Source organism: Pistacia vera, unplaced genomic scaffold (genome assembly GCF_008641045.1).
Source record: "Pistacia vera cultivar Batoury unplaced genomic scaffold, PisVer_v2 Contig1103, whole genome shotgun sequence".
Classification (NCBI taxonomy): domain Eukaryota; kingdom Viridiplantae; phylum Streptophyta; class Magnoliopsida; order Sapindales; family Anacardiaceae; genus Pistacia; species Pistacia vera.
The window spans coordinates 54,347-80,681 of NW_022195142.1; the positions used below are offsets into that span (position 1 = coordinate 54,347).

General features: G+C 39.4%; 2 protein-coding genes across 2 annotated transcripts; both read left to right on the top strand.

The window, feature by feature from the left end:
- The first annotated feature begins 1,785 nt into the window (after window positions 1-1,785).
- LOC116139681 (probable LRR receptor-like serine/threonine-protein kinase At1g53420) lies at window positions 1,786-10,266 on the top strand. The gene is made up of 6 exons (XM_031425345.1): window positions 1,786-2,011; window positions 7,112-7,261; window positions 8,539-8,657; window positions 8,955-9,066; window positions 9,320-9,494; window positions 10,092-10,266. The coding sequence occupies exons 1-6, from the start codon at window positions 1,786-1,788 to the stop codon at window positions 10,264-10,266; spliced, it is 957 nt and encodes a 318-aa protein (XP_031281205.1).
- Window positions 10,267-13,249: 2,983 nt separating this feature from the next.
- Window positions 13,250-25,993, top strand: LOC116139689 (probable LRR receptor-like serine/threonine-protein kinase At1g56140). The gene is given in 23 exon segments (XM_031425354.1): window positions 13,250-13,290; window positions 19,301-19,372; window positions 19,573-19,644; window positions 19,730-19,793; window positions 19,964-20,064; window positions 20,310-20,398; window positions 20,501-20,570; window positions 20,784-20,855; window positions 20,945-21,021; window positions 21,124-21,193; window positions 21,321-21,392; window positions 21,481-21,546; window positions 21,879-21,948; window positions 22,079-22,143; window positions 22,736-22,800; window positions 22,983-23,362; window positions 23,533-23,728; window positions 23,831-23,980; window positions 24,457-24,575; window positions 24,672-24,881; window positions 24,986-25,218; window positions 25,330-25,480; window positions 25,634-25,993. Coding segments are annotated over 23 exon segments (2,865 nt in total).
- The last annotated feature ends 342 nt before the right edge of the window (window positions 25,994-26,335 follow it).

The following is a 26,335-nucleotide window of genomic DNA, read 5'->3' on the forward strand; positions in this document are numbered from 1 at the left end:
ATTGATTACAAAACTTGGCCTGTATCTATTAACATTCCTCCCAAGATGGAGAATAGAAATTTACTATTCCTACCCCGCAAGATGGAAAATAGAAATTTACTATTCTTATCTTGGATAAGTGTGCTTGAAGAAGGTAGGATGGAAAAGTCTTGGTTAATGCATCAGCCAGCTGTGTTTGAGAGGAAACAAGAGCTGTTGTGAGACTTCCTTCTTGAATTTTGTTGCATATCAAGTGACAATCAAGCTCTATACGCTTAGTTCGCTCATGAAGTACCAAATTGGCAGCTATCTGAAGGGCTGCCAGGTTGTCACAGTAGAGAATGGCAGCTTGCGAATGAGAAATGTCAAGGTCATGGAGAAGGTATCGAAGCCAAGTAAGTTTTGAACAAGTAGTGGCCATAGAGCGATACTCGGCTTCAGCAGATGATCTGGAAACAACTGTTTGCTTCTTAGACTTCCAAGAAATAAGTGATTGACCCAAGAAAACACAATATCCTGTTGTAGATAGGCAGGAATCCGGGCAAGAGGCCTAATTTGAATCACAAAAAGCTGTAAGTTGAAGCTGAGATGAGGATGGTAGCAAAAGACCTTGAGCATGCAGGTGCAGTTTTAATATACCGTAAGATATGGTAGGCTGTTGCCAGGTGGGAGGAAGAAGGTTGATCCATAAATTGGCTTAATAATTGGACAGCAAAGCAAATATCTGGGCGGGTTATTGTGAGGTACATAACCTACCAATTAACCTTCGAAAGATACTTGGATCAGAAAGTGCAGTCCCTTCAGATTTGCTGATTTTGAAGTGTTGATCCATAGGAAGTCTAAGGGGGTTTGCATCCAAGCATACCCGAATCTGCCAAAACGTCTAAGGCATATTTCCTTTGACGTATATGAATACCTTTGGAAGATCTAGCAATTTCCAGGCCCAAGAAATAACGGAGACAGCCAGGATCTTTAATCTTGAATTTGCTATTCAAAAAATTCCGTAGAGAAGCAATGGAGTCATTGGAATTGCTAGCAACTAGAAAATCATCAGCATAAATGAGCAAAGCAGTAAAATTATCCCCTTCTTGCTTGGTGAATAAGCTATAATCAGACTTTGATTGGATGAAGCCGAAAGCAATAAGAGAAGAGGTGAGTTTAAAGTTCCATTGTCTTGAAGCTTGCTTTACGCCATAAAGGCTTTTAAGCAATTTGCAAACTTGAGTTGGTTTACCTTTGGTGTAACCCAGGGGTTTCTTCATGTAAATCACCATTAAGAAATGCATTATTTACATCAAATTGATGTAAATACCATCCTTTGATGGTAGCAACACTAAGAAGGCATCTAACAGTGACCAGTTTGGCAACGAGTGAGAAAGTTTCAGTATAATCTATGCCTTCTTATTGGGTGTAGCCTTTAACTACAAGTCTAGCCTTAAGTCTTTCAACAGAACCATCAAACTTAAATTTAATGCGATAGACATACTTACAATTGATTGCTTCTTTTCCTTTAGGCAAATCAGTGATGGTCTAAGTATGGTTGTTTTCCAAAGCTTCAATTTCAGCATCCATAGCTTTGCACCACTCAGGATCTTTAATTGCTTGTTTATATGAGGTGGGCTCAGTTTAAATGGAAATGGATGATGAAAATGCTTGAAAAGAGGAATTATAATGCTTGTAAGATAAGCAGTCAGAGAGAAAAAATATTTACCATTTAATTGAGGAGTTGTAGTGGAAGCTGATTGCTGAGGTGAGGCAAGCCTAACTTGTTTGCAGTGGAAGTCCTTCAGATATTGAGGAGTAGTCATGTTCTGGGTAGACCTGCGAAGTGTAGAGGCAGCAGGAAGAGGAATGATGGAATTAGACGGTGGTGAAGTGGGAGAAGGAGAGGATGTATTAGGACAATCAGCGGAAACAGCAAGAGGGTTAAGGGTTGAAGGAGAAGGAGATATGGGATTTAGAAAATTAGAAGGAGGTGCAAACGGAAGAGAGAAAATAGGGAGAGATGGGGCTGTGGAAGAAGGAGAGAGAGGTGTTTGAAAAGGAAAAAAAATTCATGAAAAATAACATCCCTTGAAATGAAAATGGTATTAGTTTTGAGATCAAAAAGCTTGTAGCCTTTAGTTCCAAAAGGGTATGCACATGCACGACCTCTAGGGTCAAATTTTGTTCTGTTATAAGCAAGTGTGGCGGCAAAGCAAAGGGAACCAAATATTCTCATGTGAGCATACTCGGGTTTTTTTTTATTAAAAAGGAGTTCATAAGGTGTTTTGTTGTTGAGAAGTGATGATGGAAGCCTATTGATGATATGTGTGGCTGTAAGGATGGATTCATTCCAGTAAGTTAAGGGAAGACCCGCTTGAAAAAGAAGGGCATGGGCCACATTTAGTAAGTGTTGGTGCTTCCTCTCAACAATGCCAATTTGTTGAGGGGTTGCAACACAACTTTTATGATGGATAATGCCTTTTTGATTAAAAAAATTCATGCATGTTAAATTCAGCACCATTATCACTTCTCAGAATTTTAATTTTCACTTGGAATTGTGTCTCAACAAGATTGTAAAAGGTTGTAATGCATTGTCTAGTTTCGGATTTGGCAGCAAGCAAGTAAATCCAGGTAGTTCTAGAAAAGTCATCAATAATGGTTAAGAAGTGCTTTGAGCCATCATGTGCAATTGTGGAGCAAGGACCCCATAGGTCACAATGAATGAGCTCAAAGATTCTTGATGAAGAATGTGAACTGTTAGGAAAAGATAAACGATGAACCTTTGCTAATGGGCAAATTTTGCAAGACTTTTCATTAATAGATGAAACTCCCTTGTGTACAAGAGGATCTGAAATTAATTGTAATCTAGGAAATGATAAATGGCCTAGGCGACAATGCCATAGATTAGTATTTGAAACAGAGTTTGTAAGGGAAGAAAAGCAAGAAAACTTGGTATGGTTGTTGTATAAGTGTGCCGAGAGAAAAGTAAACAAAGCTGAAGGAAGAGCTTCCTTGTAAATGAAATGGTACAAGCCATGCTTGAGCTCACCCTTCCTAATCGTTATCCATGAATGCAAGTCCTGAATAAAACAGTGAGTGGAAAAGAAGAGCAAACAACAATTAAGAGTAGAGGTTAGTTTATTTGCTGAAATAAGGTTGAAAGAAAATGATGGCACGCAGAGGACATCATGCAAAATGATGGAATTAGTTAAGTGAATTGTTCCAATGTGTGTGATAGGGGCGGAATGACCATTAGGTAGTTTCACAAAATAAGAAACAGTAGATGTAATAGTGGTGAAAAATGTGGTGCTACAGACTATATGGTCTGTAGCGATTATTTCAAGGATCCAAGCATAGATGATGTATGTGGTGAGTAATGTGTGTGAGTAGATAAAGAGGTGGAAGTACCACACATTTGGGAAGATGATACTGGGTGAAGGGAGGGTTGAGGTGGGTTGCTGGAGTGGACAGCAAAAGCCGCAATGGGTAAATCCTGAGGTCTGAGCAAGGTCATCAGTTGCTGATATTGTTGCTTGGTGAAACCAAACTTGGCATCATTGTTGTCTTTAGAGTCATTGGCAAATGAAAAGGATGTCTAATTTGCGAGGAAACCAGATTGCAGCAGCTGCTGCTTGGTATGATATTTATGGCCATGTGGATATCCATTGAGTTTGTAGCATTTCTCAATGGTATGACCAGTCATGTTGCAATGTAAGCAAAGAGGAGGCTTAGCATTGCCAGCTTTGAAACAAGTGTCGAAAGTGTGACCAGTTATTTTACAGTCGCTGCAATAAGGGCGGTCCTTTTTGGGAGGGTGGTTTGGTTTAGATGAGTGTTTGGAAGGGGTGTAGGGTTGTTGGATTGCCATGGCCATAGTTTCGGGGGATGGAGTGGGGGAGGTCATTTGATGGTGTCTTTCTTGCTGTTGGATGAGGGAAAACACTTTGGAGACAGGTGGGATGGGATCCAAAATCATAATCTGGTCTAGGATGGAGGTGTCAGAGTCATTGAGACCCATAAAAAATTGCAGCACACAATCTCTTTGATATCGATCCAATAAGGTTTTCATAGTACCACAATTACAAGAAGGTATGGGATCATACATAGAAAGTTCATCCCATATAGCTTTTAACTTGCCATAGTAAATGCTTACCAGATCATGTTCTTGAAGCAGAGTAGCCAATGCCTTCTTGAGTTAGTAAATACGGTGACCATTTTGGTGCCAAAAACGTTCTTGAAGATCCGACTAGATTTCCTGAGCATCATCAACAAAGAGAACACTGGATTGGAGAGAATAGCTGATAAAGTTTTAGAGCCAAGAAGTGACCATGTTGTTATAGCACTCCCAAAACTCAAGCAATGGATCGTTGGGTTTAGATGGTTTGGTGATGGATCCGGTGATAAAGCCTAGTTTATTTTTCGTGCAGAGTGCACGACGCATTGAGCAAGACCAGGTGGCATAGTTGTCGGTGGTGAGGAGATTGGCAACAAGGGTAAGGGCTGGGCTGTCACCATGGTCAAGCCGATAGGGGTTCGCCTGATCAAGGAGATTAAGGTATGGAGATGGGGTTTTTGATTCTAAGTCAGAGTGAGAATCGAAAGAATCGGAATCAGAGGTTGCCATTGAAGATGCTCTCAAAGGCTCTGATACCATGTTAGGAGATCAACCAAAAACTCAAAGAGCTTACCAATGGAGGAAAGTTGAATATTCCATTTCAGTGTATATTTTCCTACTATACAAGGGAGAAAAACGAGCATATATACAGAGACTCTGTAACAAACTTGTAACAAATTAACAAACCCAACCTATCATATTGTGCCAGCTGGCAGATATGTGCTAAAATGAATGAAAGAATAACAAAAAGTATATACAACAATTAAAATGTAAAAAATTGATTACAAAACTTGGCCTTTATTTGTTAATAGCATTTCCCAATTGGTGGACTATTATGGTATATCTATGCATGTTGGGCTCCCTCCTCCCTAAGAGTTAGCTTTTGGAAATGGGTTCTACCCAATTTTGAGCTTCAACCACAAGTAGTAAGCCAATTCCAGAAAAGGTCCTTCAAATGACAATGGAGACATGTGATCGAGCGCTTACTCTCGACTCTCGATTCAACTGAAAACGGTAATAGTTACAGTAAGGGTTTTTCTAGAAACCCTAGTTTTTAGCAAAAATCACTTAAGTGAAAGGCTAAACTTGCATTTATATTAATCTATACTTACAAAAGTGCATTGCTTCTCCTGGCTAAATGCATGTGAATTAACATGTCTGCCGAAGCTTGTTACTTGTACTTGTGGGGGAAAAATCCAAAAGCTTATAGAAAAAAAAATCAGTGTGATTTTAATAATACCTAAATTTTATACTCACAAGCAGCTGCATTATGTAGTTAACATTCTCCTCACCTGATGTTGGCAGATATGTATCTTACAATAATCAATCCAACAACCTTCCTTTACGGATTCAAGAACAAAATTTACAACTGTACGTCCTTCATTTTTTTTTAAACATATAAGTTATTTAACATCTTTGCCATACGTTTCACATTTTCTTAGATAATTTTTCACCTTTCTGGTATAGTATTTACACAATGATGAATCTAACATTCAGAATGTTGTTAATGCAATGTGCAGTAACTTAGTGGCCAACAACTTCAACCTAGAAAGTTCTAATTATAGTAGGTAATTTTCTTGTTTTGTGTTTTGTTACAATGCTTCAGACTCTCTATAACAATATAGAAAATGAATAATATGGATAACTTATGGAAATGGGTTCTTTAGTTGCTAGTTCCCGCTATCTAACATGATTTCTATGTTCCTCCCCTTCCTTCAATTTTCTACCGTATGGGCTGAACTATCACCAAAGAAATTTTCCTTGCAATCGAGGTTCTGGAATCTATAAGTACAACTTCTCCATTCTGTGGTATCGAGAGTTTAGGGTTAAAATTTCAGTAGAGTAATGCCTATTTTAACACCCGTCCCAAATTTAAATATTCCGTTTACAGACACTTCTAATTGCCTTCATCAACCTACAACATACACAACAAACATGTGATCTCCATCCACGCCAATATTTATTAAATTGGCTTATATATTTTCATAATATATCTATGCTCATGGCTTTGGCTTTGAATTGGGTCCAACTAAGTAGATATTATCCTCTAGATTTAATCATTGGATGTAGGCTTGCATGCGTTTGATTTCAGGCTTCACACAACTATCAAACACCCAAAATGCATCTACTTACTTATGAGGTCCTAAGCCTTATAAATTGAATTCTAAACTCATTTGCTAGCAATGTGGGATGTAACAAACTCTTTACCTTATGGATCTCACATCCTCGTGAGGTCGTCACACTGCATTGTCGAGTCACGAACCGACTTTGATATCAATTGTCAATCCTAAATCCAACCAATTAAATATTGTCCAATTCTAATAAATTCTTGTGTGACTCTCTATTTTAACCCAACCCAATTTTTCTACTATTTCTCTTTTCCTTTCCGTGTCCTCATTCTCTTCTTTTCCTTATTTTCTTCTCACCCGTAGCTAATTCTTTGTAAGAACGAGAGAAAGCTTATCTTCTTTTCCTTTCCGGTCTTTCTATTTGGCTAAGATATAAGACACCGAGAGTTTTCATTTTTCTTTGCAATTAAACACCTCCTATATATTACCTATCTTCATTATTTCCTAAGTCACCCTCACTCAAATTTTTAATTCACTCATAACAAAGATATATTATTTATTAATATACCCTTCTAATACCCTTTTCCTCACTGTTGAAAATGAAAAATGATTAAGATAACCTTTCCCCTTGTGGTCAGATAGCGAACTCTTTAGCTACTACGTTTAGCTATAACTAGAGGATCTTGTGTTCGAGTCACAAACTCGCACGAGATGTACCTACTACATTTGTGCAATTACCTTGGTCCATTGGGCTTGTAGGGTGTTTCGTGGCCCTGAGGATTAGGCAGGCTCCAATGTGGGCCTGGATTCCTTAGATACCTAAAAAAATTGATTAAGATAAAATATATAATCACAATTGGTTAAATAAAAGTAAAATAATAACTGGCTAGATATTATAAATCAAACTTTTAGACATACATATTCTTAATGTTTTACCTTGATAAGAGGTTACATTGGCATGCAGATTCAAGCTTTGCAATTAATTGTGCCGGTCAAACAATTACATCTCACGATATTATGTATGAGAGTGACAATGAGCCTCTTGGTCCAACTACATACTATTTGACAGACACAAGTAGATGGGGAGTTAGTAATGTTGGATACTTTAAGAAACGTAATGCATAGTATACAATTAATTCTCCATCTATATTCACAAATACTCAAGAGTGGATACTTTTCGAAAGAGCTTGAAGCCTCGAATCTCTGCTTCATCTTTAAGATACCATGGTTTAGGCCCTCAAAATGGAAAGCACATTATGACTCTGCAGATTGCAGAATTAGATAATTTCGATACTATTGGATGGAAAAATTTTGGAAGGGGTGTTTTCAATATATATGTTTAGCTATGTATTACATATTCAGATTATTTTAGCCAAATTTGCCTCACCTATACATCACATAGGTTTATGTTGAGGTTAAAGTATGATGAATGACCTTAATAAATGTAATACGTTTCAAAATATCTTTCCTTTCAACTATTATTGGTGTTTGTTTCAACATTTAAATCCGTTTATTCTAGGGAAATCTTGTTGAAAAAGCCTTTGACATAACAAGGGTAGCGAGTGGAGTCCTTAGAAGAGCAGTTCAAAGAGAATATCTGGCTCAGGTATCCGAAAAATACATGGAAATCCACTTTTTTTTAGGCTGCGAAGGGGACTTACTTTGTTCCTGACTATCGTATATGGACTCTCTATTTCGGCCATCAGTGCTACCCCAGGTTCAATAAATAGTAACTTCCTTGTTGTCCTTTTTTCCACTTTTTGGTTGATTTTCTTGCATTATATAAGATATTGAGTCAATTACTGAGCTTGATACAAAATTCAAGCTTACTATAGACCCTCCAAGTGGACCAAGTCAAACCATTGAGAAGAATAGATCAGGCCTAATTGTGGGGATTGTTGTTGTTGTTGTTGGGGTTGTATTTATGTTACTTACAATTTTCTTCGTTGTCCGAAGAAGAAAATGGCCACAGACTATTGATGACGATAAATCAAAAGACTTTCGCTCACTAACGACTTATGTATCATGTATACTAGCTGTGAAAATACCGTTGTTAGTCTACATCCTAATTAGTCTTTTATTTAGGTTAGCATCCCAGCAATACGCTGACTTAAAACTTTTTAAATGTTTGAATAAGAAGGTGAGTTACACAACTTATCAAGTAAACTCTAGCTCATGCACAAGAAAGCTATTGTACATAAAAAAGAATGATGTATTTTATTAATGCTTGTTCAATTCATAAAGCAGAGTTCCATTAGTAAGTTCTGAAGTGCATTACAAGATAAGAACTTGGATTCTGGGTTAATTAAAAGGAACAAAACTATGCCATCTTTTTGAAATATATGGAACTAAGTTCCTAATGGTAAGCTACGTTTGTTGTTGAATTTTCAGAGCTTGTCGGCATGGATGTTAGACCATACAATTTCAGTTATGTGGAACTAAAGATTGCTACAGAAGACTTCCATTCTGCAAATAAGCTTGGACAAGGAGGAAATGGACCAATTTATAAGGTAAGTCATTGTTCTAGTCAATGCCAAATGAGTGGTGAGCACATTTGGTGCCTTAAGATTAACTGGTTTTTCTAGAACTAAATACAGGTTTTAGCATTAATTTTTGTTCTAGATTAACTTGAAAACACAACTTTTTGGCTTTATGTTAATAAATAGTCGGGTCATCTTTAACTTCTGTTCTCCTTGGTTCATTAAATAAAGACAGGATGTGGTATTTGGTCAATAATAATCATATAAAAAGGATCAATTGTTAACTAATTTTTCTTACCAATTCAAAATGAACATTTTACATAATAGGGAACACTAAGTGATGGAAGAGTAATTGCTGTGAAACAATTATCTATAGCATCCGACCAAGGGAAGAGCCAGTTTGCTGCAGAAATTGCTACCATATCTGCTATGCAGCACCGTAACTTAGTAAAACTTCATGGATGTTGTTATGAGATAGCACAACGTTGTTTATGAATATATGGAAAACAACAGTCTTGATAAAGCATTATTTGGTATGCGAATAGCATATATGTAATATTTAGTTTTTCTTGGGAGCCCTAGCATTATTTGTCATGTCAATAATAGATTAAAATTTTGTGACTTTTGCGAAGCATGAAAAGGAAGTTTGGACCTTGACTGGTCAACGTGTTATGATATTTGTTTTGGAGTAGCAAGAGATCTAGCTTATCTTCGTGAGGAATCAAGGCTTCGAGTAATACATAGAGACGTGAAAGCCAATAATATTTTGCTTGATCATAATCTCATCCCAAAAATATCAGATTTTGGTTTGGCCAGACTTTATGGCGATAAGAAGACTCACATAAGCACTCATGTTGCAAGGACAATGTAAGACTTTTAATTTACACCTGAAATTTATTAAAATATTATTTTTTACGTACATTCATTAGATTACTAAAATAATATTATTATTTTTACATTCATTAGACTATTGAAATATTATTATTTTTTTACATTCATTAGATTACTGAAATGAATTTTGCCTATATTGTATTGATGTATTGGATATATTGCACTGAAGTATGCCATGCGTTGATATCTTATGGAGAAGACTGATGTGTTTGCCTTCGGCATTGTGATTCTAGAGGTTGTTAGTGGGAGGCCAAACTTGGATTCAAGCTTGGAAGAAGAGAAGATGTATCTTCTTGATTGGGTATTGAATGCCATTGCAGTACCATTTTTTCTCCTTTTACTATTTTCTAGTACTTGATATACAAATTTGAAAGACCAAGCGAGGCCAATTATATATATATAATATATATATATATATATATATATATATATATATATATATATATATATATATATATATATATAGGAGAAGTAGAAATAAAGCGAATATATTAATTCCGCTTTTATTTTCTACTCTCCTCCTAATCCAATCACTCATATATCACAACTTCATCTTTTCTACTTAATTCTCAGGCTTGGCACCTATACAAGAACAGTCGCCAACTCGAGTGGTGAATTCAAAATTGCCAGAATTCGACGAGGCAGAAGTAAAAGGCCTGATAGGAGTAGCTTTTGTGTACTCAACATTGCCCTCCTCGAGCCATCAATGTCTTGTGTGATTGCTATGCTTTGTGGAGATATGGAGTGAGTACAGAAAATTCTAAGCCTGGATACTTGACTGAATGGGCATTTGATGATGTGACCATCTTTCTTAGTGATAATAAGAAGTATGTGAAGTACTAGCCAGACATCTCCCCAGCAAGGTTACATACAACAAATAAACTCCAGAAATAAGTGCTACTGAAGCCTTATTCCATGGATTGACTTTTACATTAGATTTGAGATTTATTTCATTAGTTCAAACAACGTTATTCATAATGTTAAAATTTTTAAAAAATATCGGAATGATTTTGAACTACTTCCTGTTCATAAGAACAAGACCGAATCTTCACCAGGAAATGTAATTGATTTTGAATTACTTCTTCATCAACAAGTAGAGGGGCTAAAGCTTCACAGAAATTGAATAAGGACTTCTCCATGACATTACTGGAAAGGGTAGATAACAAATTATATTTTTTGCTTGACTGAAGTGTGAGTTATTGAAGCTTCTTTTATGTATATTCCTAGATTTGAAAGGAAAGGTGCCCAACTGTTCTATAAGCTTAGCCCATTACCGAGCTTTAGCTAGTAGTCAGGGACGCAATTGGGTTGTTGCAATCCACCATGTTTCTGCAATTGACAGCCACGATAGTCCATTCACTCAATCAGATTTTGTCTTTTCAAATAATCAGGAGTATTAATTAAACATCCCTTAGATTCAATTCACTTTTAAAAATTAAAACAATCAAGATCACCTCCTAAATCAAATTTAAAAGTTCAAATTTCAGGGTGTTACATTTTCTACTTGCTAATAAAAATTTCAACGTCAACTCGATTAAAGCTGGGTGAACATCTTAGAGTCTTATGTATATGATAATAAAAGTTAAAGAATATCTACATCCATTGATACAGAACGTGATCTCGTATATAAAGAAAATATTCTAACATGCTAACTGTTAGGGCCAAAAATCGTCCTTAGCCCAAATAGGAAAACGGGCCCGACACTGAAGAAGAAGCCGGCCCAATCCCGATATACCCAACCGGATTAGGCCCTTTCGGTACAAGAATAGCCCCCAAACCACGTGGGCACGAGCCTCCTAATCACAGTCCATTTCCTAGGTCCATGGGCGAATCCAGAGCCCACAACCCCCTCAAAATACTTTCCTACTCCTATCATCTCTCATCAAGGTCACCTTCCTATTCCTGATCACTTTCCTACTCGGAGTTACTCTCCTAATCAGAATCACCTTCTTATCCGACACTGGTAACAGCTTACACAGCCCCTAATTCTCTAGGGTTTGCATCAGAGTCACATTAGGACTCCTACTTCTACCAGGATTGGAAGACCAGATAGTCACTATATAAGCAGAGGCCAGCCCTCTCACAAGGGGAGAACATTACACCTTCACACTGAAAGCTCTGACTTGAGAGCTTCACATCACCGCCGTAGTCACAGCCCCCGACTGACTTCCGTAACCTCTACTCCTAGCCCTCACTATATTAGCCTCTCAGCCTTGCTGACTTGAGCGTCGGGTGCCTACGGCAAACACCACCCTGGTGTTTCCCGTTCGCTTCACGCGTGTGTTTCTCTGTGTGTGGTACAGCGGATCGCAGTGGCCTCAACCTCACGGGATCAGACCCCCCTTCCGTACAGGTAGATTTTTACATCTACAGTTTGGCGCCCACCGTGGGGCCTCTAGCAATCATTTGCTCGACGAACCTTGCTACGTGAAGGAACATTCCTGGCTGACAATCCCGACAACGTTCCCCCCGGCCTCGAGGCCAAACTAGGCTTTGACCGCTCTTACAACAAACTTAGACAGGAGTGGCCGCACTGAAGGCCGAGAACAATGCAATCCGGACCGAAAACGCGTCCATTAGGGCTGAAAACCAATCACTAAAAGAGAAGGTGAGTCAATTCTATGATCTCAAGTTCTTGCCCAACGAAGTACCCCCCAATCGGTTCCGCGCCCCTATCCCATCCATGCAACCTCTCTTCACACCAAGCATCGGCCCTCGGTCTCCGTTAAGGGCCGCATCCATTAAGCACACTGGCGCTCGACGACTCCATCTTGACTATGGAGACAAGGATATCCAACAACACCCATCAGCCGATCCATCCCAGCCTCGTGATCAAGCGATCCAGTAACAGAAAGCCCGCATCCACAAACCAGCCCATCCTTACCATCCCGCCTCACCTCCAGTCAACCACCACAACACAAACCCCCTTCGCTTGATTCACTCTCGCAGGTTGAACGGCCAAACCAACCAAACCAACTCCAGCACTCAGCTCATCCATCCTGACGGCCGAGCGACTACCAGATGACTCCCCTGACCATTCTGTAGGCGAATAATAGAACATTGACAATGGTCATCCAACCGGAAGGAATGACGAAGATCCATGCTACCAAGGAATCACGACGGAATGATCCATCAGACTGCCCCTCGAGGGGTGACCCAACGGAATGTGCCAAGGACGATGCAATAGCAGACTTAGTAAGACGAGATGACCTGGTAGTATCCCTTCTCCTATGGATAGTACTGCTAAGAGGTTGGCCAACGTCAGCAGTGATGAGACGCATTCCAGGAATGCCGGTCCCAACAAGAAGAGCACCCATTGTTACCTAATTCACCATTGTGGATGAGATCCCCGAGCCGACATGCCCCATAAATTCACCCCCCAACATGAAACCGTACGATGGTACCGCGACCCGGATGACCACATAGCCTCGTACAAGCAGTGGATGTTCACAGTCTCAATACCCCGACCGCTTAGGGAAGCCTGCATGTGCAAGAGTTTCGGTTCTAGTTATCCGGCCCGGCACTCCAATGGTACACGAACCTCCCAAACGGATCCATCGACTCATTTGCCCAGCTTATCGACAACTTTGTGGAACAGTTCGCCAGCAGCAAGAAACTAGAGAAACTATCGTCGACCATACCGAATATACTAGAGAAGGGGAGAGCCACTGAGAGAATTGTTGGCAGATTCACAAGAAAAGATCTCATCCCGTCATGTCCCTGAGACAGCTATGGACGCTTTCAGGAAAGGCCTCCTCCCGGACAGAGAACTGTACAAAGATTGACGAAGTTAGGTTATACCCTAGAAACGAGCCTTGGCCAGAGCAACGATTCAAATAAGGTGGGAGGAAGATGAGATGATCAGCGGCAATTCACACTAGGTATGACTGAATGCGGAATGACAGAAGGCCAGAGCTCAGATTGATTGTAGGCCCTACAAGGTCACCAAAGAGCAGGGAAGGGTGCCTACTGCTCCAAACTCCAAACCCCCAAGGGCAAAGACATCACAATAGTTGGAATGCCTTTCACCTCAAACGCTACTACTTCTAGGTGAACTAGTTTTTTTCCTTTTCTTTTTTTCATTTTAAAGGATGAGTGGGCCTATCCACCTCCTCTAGACAGCCGCCTCTGGCCAATATTAATAAAGTATTATCAGAAGTTTCCGTCTCCAAATCGACCCTGGTCGAGAATTACTTACACCTTCAAATCGGCCTGCCCGATAAACATACTGACACCTTCAACGGCCCTGCCCGATAAATGTCTTACACCTTCAAATCTACACTGCTCGATTCAATGCACCCTTCAATCGGCCCTGCCTGATAACGTACGTACGCCTTCGAATCGACCCTGCTCGATTTACGATGACACCTCAAATCGGCCCTGCCTGATGAACATATGAACACCTTCAAATCGCCCTGCCCGATACCGTACACCTTCGAATCGACCCTGCTCGATTCACGATGACACCTTCAAATCGGCCTTGCTCGATACGTACGGACACCTTCAATCGGCCCTGCCCGATAAACGTATGTATACCTCGAATCGACCCTGCTCGATTCACGATGACACCTTCAAATCGGCCTTGCCCGATAAACGTACGGACCTTCAAATCAGCCCTGCCCGATAAACGTACTGACACCTTCGAATCGACCCTACTCGATTCACGATGACACCTTCAGATCGCCCTCCCGATCCTCGTACTGACATTCTCAAGATCTGCCTTGCCCGATTCAGGAGTTTGAACCTTCGGATCGATCTGGCTCGATCTACGATTTCATCTTCGGATCGACCCTGCCAATCCACGTAATACACCTACGGATCGGCCCCCCGATCCACGGATTTATACCTTCGGATCGACTCTGCTCGATCCACAAATTTACACCTTTGGATTGACCTTGCTTAATCCACGGATCTACACCTTCGGATCGGCCTTGCCCGATCCACAATTACACCTTCAGATCGACCATGCCCAATCCCAGATTTACACCTTCAGACGGCCCTACTCGATCCACGATTTACACATTCGGATCGACCTTGCTCGATCCAGGGATTACTCTTCGGATTGACCCTGCTCAATCCACGGATCTATACCTTCAGATCGGCCCTGCCTGATCCACGGATTTACCTTCGATCGACCCTCGCGATCCACAGATTACACCTTCGGACCGCCCTGCTCGATCCCAAATTTACATCTCAGTTCGACCCTACTCGATCAAATGTTTATTACATCTCGGATCGACCCTGCTCGATCCAAAGATTTACACCTTCAGATTGACCTTGCTTGATCCACGAATTTACACCTGCGGATCGACCCTGCTCGTCCACAAATTTACACCTTCGGATCGACCCTACTCACCAAAGATTTACATCTTCAGATCGACCCTGCTCGATCCACGATTTGCATCTTCGGATCGACCCTGCTCGATCCATGTAATTACATCTTCGAATCGACCCTGCCCGATCCAAGGAATTTACACCTTTGGATCGACTCTGCTCGATCCACAGATTTACACTTTTGGATTGACCCTGCTTAACCCACGGATCTACACCTTCGGATCGGCCTTGCCCGATCCACGATTTACACCTTCGGATCGACCCTGCTCAATCCACAGATTTACACCTTCGGATTGACCTTGCTCAATCTACGAATTTACACCTTCGGATCGACCTTGCTCGATCCACGGATTTACACCTTCGAATTGACCTTGCTCATCCACGGATCTCCACTCTACTCGACCGACCGACCGACTCAACTCCACAATCCTTATTCCCCAAGAACCAAGTATTGGATCTCCACTCCGCTCCCCCCGACCGACCGACCGATCGACTCTCCACTCTACCGCTACCGACCGACCGACTCAACTCTACCATCCCTAGGAACCAAGTATTGGACCTCCACTCTACCCGACCGACCGACCGACTCTCCCACTCTACCCGACCGACCGACCAACCCACCATATTCCCCCAGACCCAAAGTATTGGATCTCCACTCCACCCGACCGACCGACTGACTCAACTCCACCATCCTCCTTAAGAACTAAGTATTGGACCTCCACTCTACCCGACCGACCGACTCAACTCCACCATCCTTATTCCCCAACCAAGTATTGGATCTCCACTCCACCCGACCGACCGACCGACTCAACTCCACCATCCTCCCTAGGAACCAAGTATTGGACCTCTACTCTACCCGACCGACCGACCGACCGACTCTCCACTCTACCCGACCGACCGACTCAACTCCATCCTAGGAACCAAGTATTGGACCTCCACTCTACCTGACCGACCGACTCTTCACTCTACCCGACCGACCGACCGACTCAACTTCATCCTCACTCCCTAGGAACCGAGTATTGGATCACCACTCCACCCCACCGACCGACTCAACTCCACCATCCTCACTCCCCAGGAACCAAGTATTGGATCACCACTCTCCCTATGCCACCGATCGACCGACCGATCCGGTCTTTTCAAACTTTGATTATCACCACTCACCCCGCCCCATGCCATCGATCAACACACAAACTTAAACCTATCTAAAAGATTCAATCGCCCTTCCTACCCAACCGAGCCAGCAAATTGCAACAGGCCGGCTCCCGTAACCAAACTGACACTCCCATGCATCACGTCCAGGAGATTCTCCAAATTTGGGTGATTGGCTAGGAGCAGTCTAGCACTTGTTCACCCTCGAGGTGATCAAGCCAAGGGGCCTTGCCCATTTGGTCTTCCATAGCGGACGAGTGGGCAGCCATGGGTCAAATGTTTGCGTATTTTGTTTGGCCCTTTGGCATCCAGTAAAGAGCGTCATGGAATCACAAGCACAAGTCTTATAGTCCAACAAGCCGGTCGAGCCGATTCCATCCCACTCGATCACCAGAGTACCCCGATCGAGCAAGCATCCAGTTTAACGCTCATGTTCATTCGACCCAGCCCGCCGAGCAGACACCGCGGCAATAGAAACACCTCACCTCTCCAGTCGGCAGGACGTACCTAACGAGCTTATGAGCCCTCAAAGCCTCATTGTCCATCCCATCGGCCCTTCATACCGATTGGGCACACCACTCCAATGATGGCATACTCCGGATTAGCAATGGATACCGAACGACCCCGGGACAAGGATCACCTGCAGGATCAGCTACACCAACAACCGGTCATCCCGGAAGGATGACCGAGCGCCCATCGATTGCTTCCTACTCTCTGACTTAAGAAACTCTTAACTCAGAGAGTGGGGGGCAAACTGTTAGGGCCAAAAATCGTCCTTAGCCCAAATAGGAAAACAGGCCCGACACTGAAGAAGAAGCCAGGCCCAATCCCGATATGACCCAACCGGATTAGGCCCTTTCGGTACAAGAAATAGCCAGCCCAAACCACGTGGGCACGAGCCTCCTAATCCCAGTCCATTTCCTAAAGTCCATGGGCGAATCCAGAGCCCACAACCCCCTCAAAATACTTTCCTACTCCTAATCAATCTCCCATTCAAGGTCACCTTCTTATTCCTGATCACTTTCCTACTCGGAGTTACTCTCCTAATCAGAATCACCTTCTTATCCGGACACTGGTAAGACAGCTTACCACGCCCTTAATTCTTCTAGGGTTTGCATCAGAGTCACATTAGGACTCCTACTTCTACCAGGATTGGGAGACCAGACAGTCACTATATAAGCAGAGGCCAGCCCTCTCACAAGGGGAGAACATTACACCTTCACACTGAAAGCTCTGACTTGAGAGCTTCACATCACCGTCGTAGTCACAGCCCCCGACTAGACTTCCGGTAACCTCTACTCCCTAGCCCTCACTATATTAGCCTCTCTCAGCCTTGCTGACTTGAGCGTCGGAGTGCCTACGGCAAACACCACCCCGGTGTTTCCCGTTCGCTTCACGCGTGTGTTTCTCTATGTGTGTAGGTACAGCGGATCGCTAGTGGCCTCAACCTCACGGGATCAGACCCCCCTTCCGTACAGGTAGATTTTTACATCTACACTAACTATGAAAGAAATTATCCAAATATAATAGTCATATATTATTAGGAAATAAAGACATTATACCTAGCCCCATATCACAAAAGTCTCCAGTATCTGCTTAGTGAAAGTAAACACAGGTCCTTGGTGGTCATTGACTGGCCTATTATCAACTTGTTCATCTATGACAGGTGATTAGTTTTTCCACAGCCAAAACACTCGTCTTTAGATAACATTCTTTATAATGCCTTTCCTACAACATTGACAGATGTTTCTTTGAAAAGAGTCCACAGTTGAGCCCTTTTGAACCATTATTTTATTTATGAGGTAAGTTCTCTTGTTTATTTGAACTTCTATTCCAAGACCCACTTTGTGTATCTTGTTTGTTCGTAAAATCTCTTGTATTTTGAGACTCAACCATAATTAGATTAACCATATATCTACATTCCCTGCCAACTTAACAATATATAACTTAAACTTAGTAGCATGACATAACGCCTAAAACTTGACATTTAGCATCCTCGACGTCAATTAAAATGAGGGACAAAATGAGACAAAACAGTCACTTTTTTTCATCACCTTGTGTTAGACTAACAAAACTTTTATTCGTTTTGTTAGAAGTTCTTTTTGTCCCGGCGTCACCAATCTAGTAGACTATTATAATGTATAAATGTGGTTGGACTTCCTTTTTCCTTGAGTTAGCTTTTGAGAATGAGTTCTACCCAAACCACATTTATCATGGTATCATTTTATGATATTATTTTTGAATCATTTTAATACAAAAGTTGAAACTTTCTTTTTGTCTTTGAATTTTCAACTTCTTTAAGATGAAGGCTTGATCATATATTTTCAAATTTGTTTTCTAAAGTCTAAAAGAGATTAAACAACCCTTGAGTTTTATGTACTTACCCAATTTCCTTATTGGGAAAACATTAGTTAACCCCCTGGGAGTTTGGAAAGTAAAACAGATGCATACTATTGTTTTTTAGATTAAATTAACCCAAGATAATTTAGAAATAGACAACTACCACCCAAACCACCGATGCTGTCCAAAGCCTGTTAAGAAAAGAATGGTAAATAAAATTTTACAGAATCCTTCAAGTTACAAATAACATATGAAATAAATATTCTATTTACAAAACCCCAAAAATAAAGCAAAAATTAACCAAACTTACATATTTATATGTTAATTTATGTGTAGATATAACATTGACATTTAAAGTAGAATTAGATTTTATATTAATTCCCTCGCTTGTTGGAAACTAACGAGTAATTTTATAGCTATAATCTCTTTTCACAAATTTTCTCTCACAACCCTAATGTATCAATTCGTAATTAATCAGTCACATTTTTATTATGTGGGCTTATTATGATCTGATCAATTGTAATTTGTCACGTCGGGATTGTGAGATAAAGTTTGAAAGAAGAGGTTGTAAAGGAAGTATTTTTTGCCAACTAATTAATGCAGATTAATCATAAACTGATGCTGAAGAAAATTATTAAGTTGAATTGTCAAGATAATGCTGATGAAAAAATCAGCCACTGCAAATTCACTAACTGGTTGGTTGTATGTAAATTTCTTGGACTTTTTTGTACTTCATGTAGCTCAAAGTCACGATCAAGCTGAAACTACTAAAGCCCCTCATGAAGGTCTGCGTCCAATTAAGTTCTATCTTCTTCTTTTTTTCTTGATCGTTTAAACTCTGAAAGAAAGCTCAAGCTAAGGAAACGGAGGGTGGTTTGCATGTTTCTTTGTTTGTTGTACACAAAAGGAGATTTATTTAATTTCATGGCTGCTTACTTTTACAATTTCTTAAATTACAGGAAAATCGTTGATCTGCAAGTTAATAGTATGATCCCAGATGAACTTTGGAGTTTGAATTTCCTCACCCATCTGTATGGTTTTGTCAATTTCATATATGTTTATTTCAATTGTGTATAATTTCAGACCATTAGATGAGAATGAGTGGTTATTAAAATATTTTACTTAATTTTATTCAAATATGTTAAATCACTCGAAGTGTATCAAGTCATAAAATGATTTGAACTTTGTGTTCTTAAATATTAATCTTGCCTGTTTCTTCTGTTTCTTTCAGGGACTTGGCAACAAATCTCTTGTCAGGTCCACTGTCTCCATCTGTCAGCAATCTAACTGCAATAAAACACCTGTAAGCTGACAAAAAAGTATTGATTTTGAAACTCACACTGTATTCCCTTTTTCTGCTGATGCTAATTAGTTCTCATTTTGATCAGGAACTTTCGTCGTAATACATTATCTGGGCAGATTCCAAAAGAGTTTGGCATGCAACCTGAGTTAGTATTCCTGTAAGCTCAATCTCTGTCCCCCTCTTAACTATATAACTTCGGATGATTTATCTGAATGAAATATTTTTTGTAATTGCATTACAATTTTATAACTGAAAAACTAAATTCTTGGGGATGTAGAGCAATTGGAACAAACAACTTCTCGGGTTATATGCCACTGAGCTTGGTAATTTGTCAAATTTAGAGCAACTATATATGGGAACATTGAGACTCTCTGGTCCTCTGCCCTTTAAGCTTGGTAATTTGACGAAATTAAAGGAATTGTAAGTTGTTTTAGATGTTTCAGTTTCATTTTCAATGCAAAATTTTGTTTATATTGAGTATATATCCTAGTCTATAATGTTCTGTACAATGATGCAAAAGGTGAAACCCCAGCTGGCTTTAGTCTTCACATTTATTGGAGATTATACTATCATGTGTCCCATAATTCGTTTACTTGGTGATGGCTTTTGTTGGAGACAAGTTACTAGATTGTGATGGAATTTATGGATATTATTTGCCTTGGCAGATTGATTGACAGTTCTGGAGTGAGTGGTGACGTTCCTTCAACTTTTGCCAATCTAAAGAACCTGGAAACACTGTAAGAACTTCTTTATTGTGTTAATCTTCTAATTGGAATTTTTCTAATATAGATATGCATTCTGCTGATGAAAAATGGCTGAGGTCGGATCGTAAACAAATTCTTCTTTTGGGCACAAGTTGGCTGTGACATTAAACTTACAAGAGGGATCCTTGATTTCACAGGAAATTGGTCACATCTTAAAACCTTGTGAGAAAACTATTCCAATTTTTTTTTGTTTATTTTGTTCTCATTCACCCTTAAGTTATTTTTGCTTCAAGCTTCTTCACAATGATATATGTTTCAAACACTATAATTATAATGTGTGAGACTGATAATATGTATTTGGGTACTTTAATTGTTCCTACTTTGAATGCTATGCCAGTACAGTTAACAATTTTCTTTTTCTATATGTTAATGTAGGAGGTTTCAAGGAAACTCTTTTGGAGGGCCGATACCGTCATCCTTTTCCAATCTGACTAATCTAATTGAGTTGTGAGTGTTCACCTGCAACATTTCTCATTGATCACATCTGAATTTTGCGATGATCAGTGCTAACAATCTCATGAACAATGAAAATGTAGGAGAATAAGCGATTTATTGAATGGGAGATCGTCGTTGGCATTTATAAGGAATATAAAATCTTTAACTATCTTGTAAGGCAACATTGTCAAAGTTCTATTATCTTGTGTTCAATAACCTGATATATATACTTCTTCTTCTTCTTCTTTTGATCTAGATTGTTGGTTTCATATACTGCAAGAACTAGGGAATAACAAAATTTCCGATTCAATTCCATATGACATTGGGAACTACCAGAGTTTGGTGCATCTGTAATTTATTCATTTCCTTTTCTCGCTCTTTTTGTTTTTTTCTTCCCTTCATTACCTTTTGGTTATTAGCAACTAGCAAGTTTCTTCATCTTATGATTGCGTAATTCTAATATTTTTTCTTTTTCAGGGATCTGAGTTTCAACAATTTAAGTGAACAGATTCCCAGCTCGCTTTTCTATTTGGGTTCTCTAGCTTCCCTGTAATCTGCCATCTCTGCTTTGTTGTGTCATTTACTTCCCAGAATGTTCTCACTATATTGAAACATGTATTGCTGCTCTTGTACTCAGGTTTCTCGGAAATAATAAGTCAACTGGCACACTGCCTGTCAATAAAAGTGAGAATCTTCTCTACATTAAGAACTTTTGACATATTTGCAATAATCTCATTACTAATTAATTTATCAATTGAAAAGATAATTTTGACAGTAGCTGTTCAAATTTTTTAGGAGCAAGCCATCAAAAAGCTAAACTTGCATTCAAGTTCCTCTATTAAGTAGTTTCCCAATATGAAATCAAAGATGTGAAACATGTTCTACCATCAATCACCTGTTTACTGATTTCTTCCACCTTATGTTTTATAGATTGGATTTTTATGTTTCATTTCAGATGCATAGTTTAACATCCAGAATGGGGCTGACTAGTAGCTCTACTGTGTCGCTAAAAATTTGCTGACCCTGTTCTTGCAGAGATGTGTCATACAATAATTTATTAGGTAGCATTCCTTTTTGGATAATCCAACAAAATTTACAACTGTAAGTCTTGAAACTCTTTGAAATTTGTTATGCAAAGCAAAGTATTCTGCTACCTCCACTGTATCATTACATTCAGAACTTACATTTCTAACAAAGAATTGTATTCTACATATAAGGATGAAACTAACAATGAGATTTTTATGGGTGCAATGTGCATAAATTTAGTGGCCAATAACTTCACTCTTGAAAGTAATAACAGGTGATCATCTCATTTCTATATTTCATTCAAATGCTTGAAACTCTCTATATAACAATTTTGAGAAAGAATAGTTGGAGGTAAATACTCAGAAAGTCCTCGGGTTATACCTATAGTAAAATTCAAGACACATTGATTTTTCAGTTTCAAATAAATCCCTGAGAGTAACAGAAGCTAGAAAAGTCTGTTGGATGAAATATAATATTTTATAAAAAGACTGCAGTGCCTCTCAACATCTGATTTTAACATCGAGGAAGCACCCTTGACTATTTATGCAGCTGCATCTTCACGGGATCTTCTGTTTTCTCCTAATCTTCTGTTCTGTAGACTAAAACCATAAGGACTAAAATTTATTTTACTCAGAATAGTTGCCTACTTAAGTTGTTGATTGTACATTGTAGATTGTTCAATCAATTTTTTAGAAATAAGTTTTATGCATGCAAGAGTCACCGTACTCTGAAGATAAAGGTTGATAAGATCGGGTTAACTCATAAGAACTGATAAACCAGTTGAATGGGTGCTTTAGTGTCTAGTTTTTGTTCTGCCATCATTAATTGAGTTCCTCATATAAGTGTATTCCCCTTTTTTCCCTCAGTGTTTTGCCGCATGGTCTAAACTGTCTCCAATGCAGTTTTCCTTGCAATCGAGGTTCTCCAATCTGTAAGTACAACTCCATCATGTGGTTTTGAGAGTTAAATGCAGCAACAGTAACTAAAGACTTGATCTAGGAGAAGTACCATTGATATTAGAAATGAAACTTTTTGACATATTCTTACTTGTGCAGTGTAGACTGGGAACCTTAACTGGACTTACCTTGATAAGTGGCTATTATTGGTATGCAGATTCTAGTTTCGCAGTTAATTGTGGTGGTCCGCAATTTACATCTTCTGATAAAATTGTGTATGAGATGGAAGACGAGACTCTTGGTCCAGCTAGATACTATGTGACTGGCACAAACAGATGGGGAGTTAGTAATGTTGGATATTCTATCAGGGCAAATGTTCCGCTGCGGTTTACAATTTCCTCAGAGTCTCAATTCACAAATACTGTAGACTCAAAACTTTTCCAGACAGCACGGGTTTCTGCTTCATCTCTAAGATATTATGGTTTAGGCCTTGACAATGGAAACTACATGGTGACTCTCCAGTTTGCAGAAATACCTAATCTAGATACAACGGGGTGGCAAAGTTTTGGGAGGCGTGTTTTTGATATATATGTTCAGGTATGTATTACATCTTCAGATTATTTAGCTGAAACAGCCTCAATTTACATCACAGGTTTATGCTGAGGTAAAAGCATGATGAATGACCTTAATGTATCCTGTTTCTGAATGCATTTCTCCTTTCAACTGTTATTGGTTTTCATTTCAATTTTTGAATCTGTTTATTCCAGGGAAATCACGTTGAAAAGGACTTTGACATAACAAGGGTCGCTGGTGGAGTCCCTAGAAGAGCAGTTAAGAGAGAATATACGGCTTGGGTATCTGAAAACTACTTGGAAATCCACTTGTTTTTGGCTGGGAAAGGGACTTGCTGTCTTCCTTACGTGGGTACATATGGACCTTCAATTTCTACCATCAGTGCTACCCCAGCTTAGAGAAATAGAAACTTTCCTTTTTTTTGCCTTTTTCCTCTTTCGTTTGATTTCCTTACATTATATAAGATAGTGAGTTAACTACTGAGCTTTGATACAGATTTCCAACCTACTGTAAGACCTCCAAGTCAGAAGAATACAACAGGACTAATTGTGGGAATTATTGTTGGTGTTGGGGTTGTATTTTTGTTACTTCTTGCAGTTTTCTTCATTGTCCGCAGAAGAAGGCCACAGGCTGATGATGATGGTAAATGAAATGATCTTCGCCTTTCACTGACATCTTATCTATCATATTTGCCAGCCATAAAATTGTTGTTGTTAGTCTACTATTTAGGTTCACATATGTGCCATACGTTGACTCAAATTTTAAAGTTCCTAGCGTTCTTATACATGAAGGATTTCACTAATTAATGCTCATTCAATTTATAAAGGACACGTCCATTAGTTTCTTTGATTTCGGCAACAATTCTCATAATTTTGATTTCACTAGCATTCTTAAAAGAACAGATTTGGTTAACTAACTTTTGCTTGATGGTAATAGTTTTGCCAAACTGCTTTCTGGTCCTTTCAGGTTAGACAAACATGTTACTGTGCCATGATTAGAAAATTGCATATGTTATTTCCACCATTTTTCATCTTTAGCTTGATAAAATATTCCCTAAAGCATTTGATTAGACAAACAAGTTTGTGATAGTAAGCTATGTTATACTGTTAAATTTTCAGAACTTCTAGGGATGGGTGTTAGACCATACACTTTCAGTTACGATGAACTAAGCACTGCCACAGAAGGCTTCAATCCTGCAAATAAGCTTGGAGAAGGAGGATTTGGACAAGTTTATCAGGTAAAGTGATTGTTCTAATCAATGCGAAACAAGTGCCGAGTTTGTTGATCAAGTGTTTACTGATTTTCCTTAACAATTAAACTTTTTACACGATAGGGAACACTCAGTGATGGAAGGGTAATTGCTGTGAAGAAATTATATGTAGCATCCCACCAAGGGAAGATCCAGTTTGTTTTAGTAATTGCTACTATATCTGTTTTGCAGCACCGAAACCTAGTAAAACTTCATGGATGTTGTTATGAGGGAGCACAACGAATCCTTGTTTATGAATAACTGGAAAACAACAGTCTTGATCAAGCACTATTTGTTATGCAGATAGCATTTATGTAGTACTAAGTTTTTCTTGGGAGTCCTAGCATTATTTGGATTGGAAATCACAATTTCAAACTTTTATATGACTTTGGTGAGCAGGAAAAGGAAGTTTGGATCTTGACTGGTCAACGCGTTATGATATATGTTTAGGAGTAGCAAGAGGTTTAGCTTATCTTCATGAGGAATCGCGGCTTCGAATCATACACAGAGATGTGAAGGCCAGTAACATTCTGCTTGATGGTAATCTTATCAACAAAATATCAGATTTTGGTTTGGCCAAACTTTATGATGATAACAGAACCCACATAAGCACTCGTGTCGTAGGAACAATGTAAGACTTTCTTGAAGATAAAATTTTAATTCTCTAGAAATTTATTAAGATCTTATGTTTTTTCTTTCATTGGATGACTGAAATGAATTTGCCTCTTTTCTACTGACATAGTGGATATGTTGCACCTGAGTATACCATGCGTGGATATCTTACTAAGAAGACTGATGTATTTTCCTTCAGAGTTGTGGCTCTAAAGGTTGTTAGTGGGCGACTAGACTCGGATTCAAGCTTGGACGAAGAGAAGATGTATCTTCTTGACTGGGTATGAATGATGTTTCAATACATTTTTCCCCTTCTAGATTTGGTTCAAGGCCAAATTTGATTTGCATGTCAATACATTTTTCTCTTTTCTTTTGTACTTCTCCACTTGATTCAATTACTCATATCATACTTCCTATCTTTCCTGCTTCTCAAAGCTTGGCACCTATACAAACACAACCGCCAACTCGAAGTTGTGGACTCAAAATTGTCAAAATTCAGTGAGGAAGAAGTACAGTGCCTGATAGGAGTAGCACTTTTGTGTATACAAACAGTGCCCTCTTCGAGGCCATCGATGTCCCGTGTGATTGCTATGCTCTATAGAGATATTGAAGTGGGTAAAATGAATTTGAAGCCGGGATACTTTACTGAATGGACATTTGATAATATGACCACCCCTATTAGTGATGATGCAGCTGAAGATTGTGATGATACTAACCATGACAACTCCTCAGCAAGCTTACGTACAATGGACAAAACTCCACAAAGAAGTGGTACTAAAGCGGCGTCCCATTGATTGGGTTTCAGTTTAAACTCCAGTTCCATTTCGGATTGCGCAAGTGTTATTCATAATGAAAATGCCTGGAAATTTGATCATGTAACCACATTTGTTATGAAAATGCCACTAAAGTAGGTAATTCTATTAGCCATTACCCTTCTTCTTCTTCATCAAGTACAGGAGCTACAGCTTGACCAACATTTTTAATCAAAAAAATTAACAAACAGTATCCAACGCCCTGTATATAATATCTTTCATTCATCCTCAATTACAGGGGTATTGCTTTTTATATAGGTTCTTGGACCTTGGAACTTGTCACATCCTATTCCTACCTTCCTAGTGAGTGAGATTGGGGTTTAA

Bases quoted from the DNA above. Each gene is read 5' to 3' on its own strand.
- LOC116139681 (XM_031425345.1), top strand. From the start codon at position 1,786: ATGTTCTGGGTAGACCTGCGAAGTGTAGAGGCAGCAGGAAGAGGAATG. The intron at 2,012-7,111 runs GTGTTTGAAAAG...ATTGGCATGCAG, and splicing joins TGTGGAAGAAGGAGAGAGAG to ATTCAAGCTTTGCAATTAAT. The intron at 9,067-9,319 runs GTAACTTAGTAA...GTTTTGGAGTAG, and splicing joins CATATCTGCTATGCAGCACC to CAAGAGATCTAGCTTATCTT.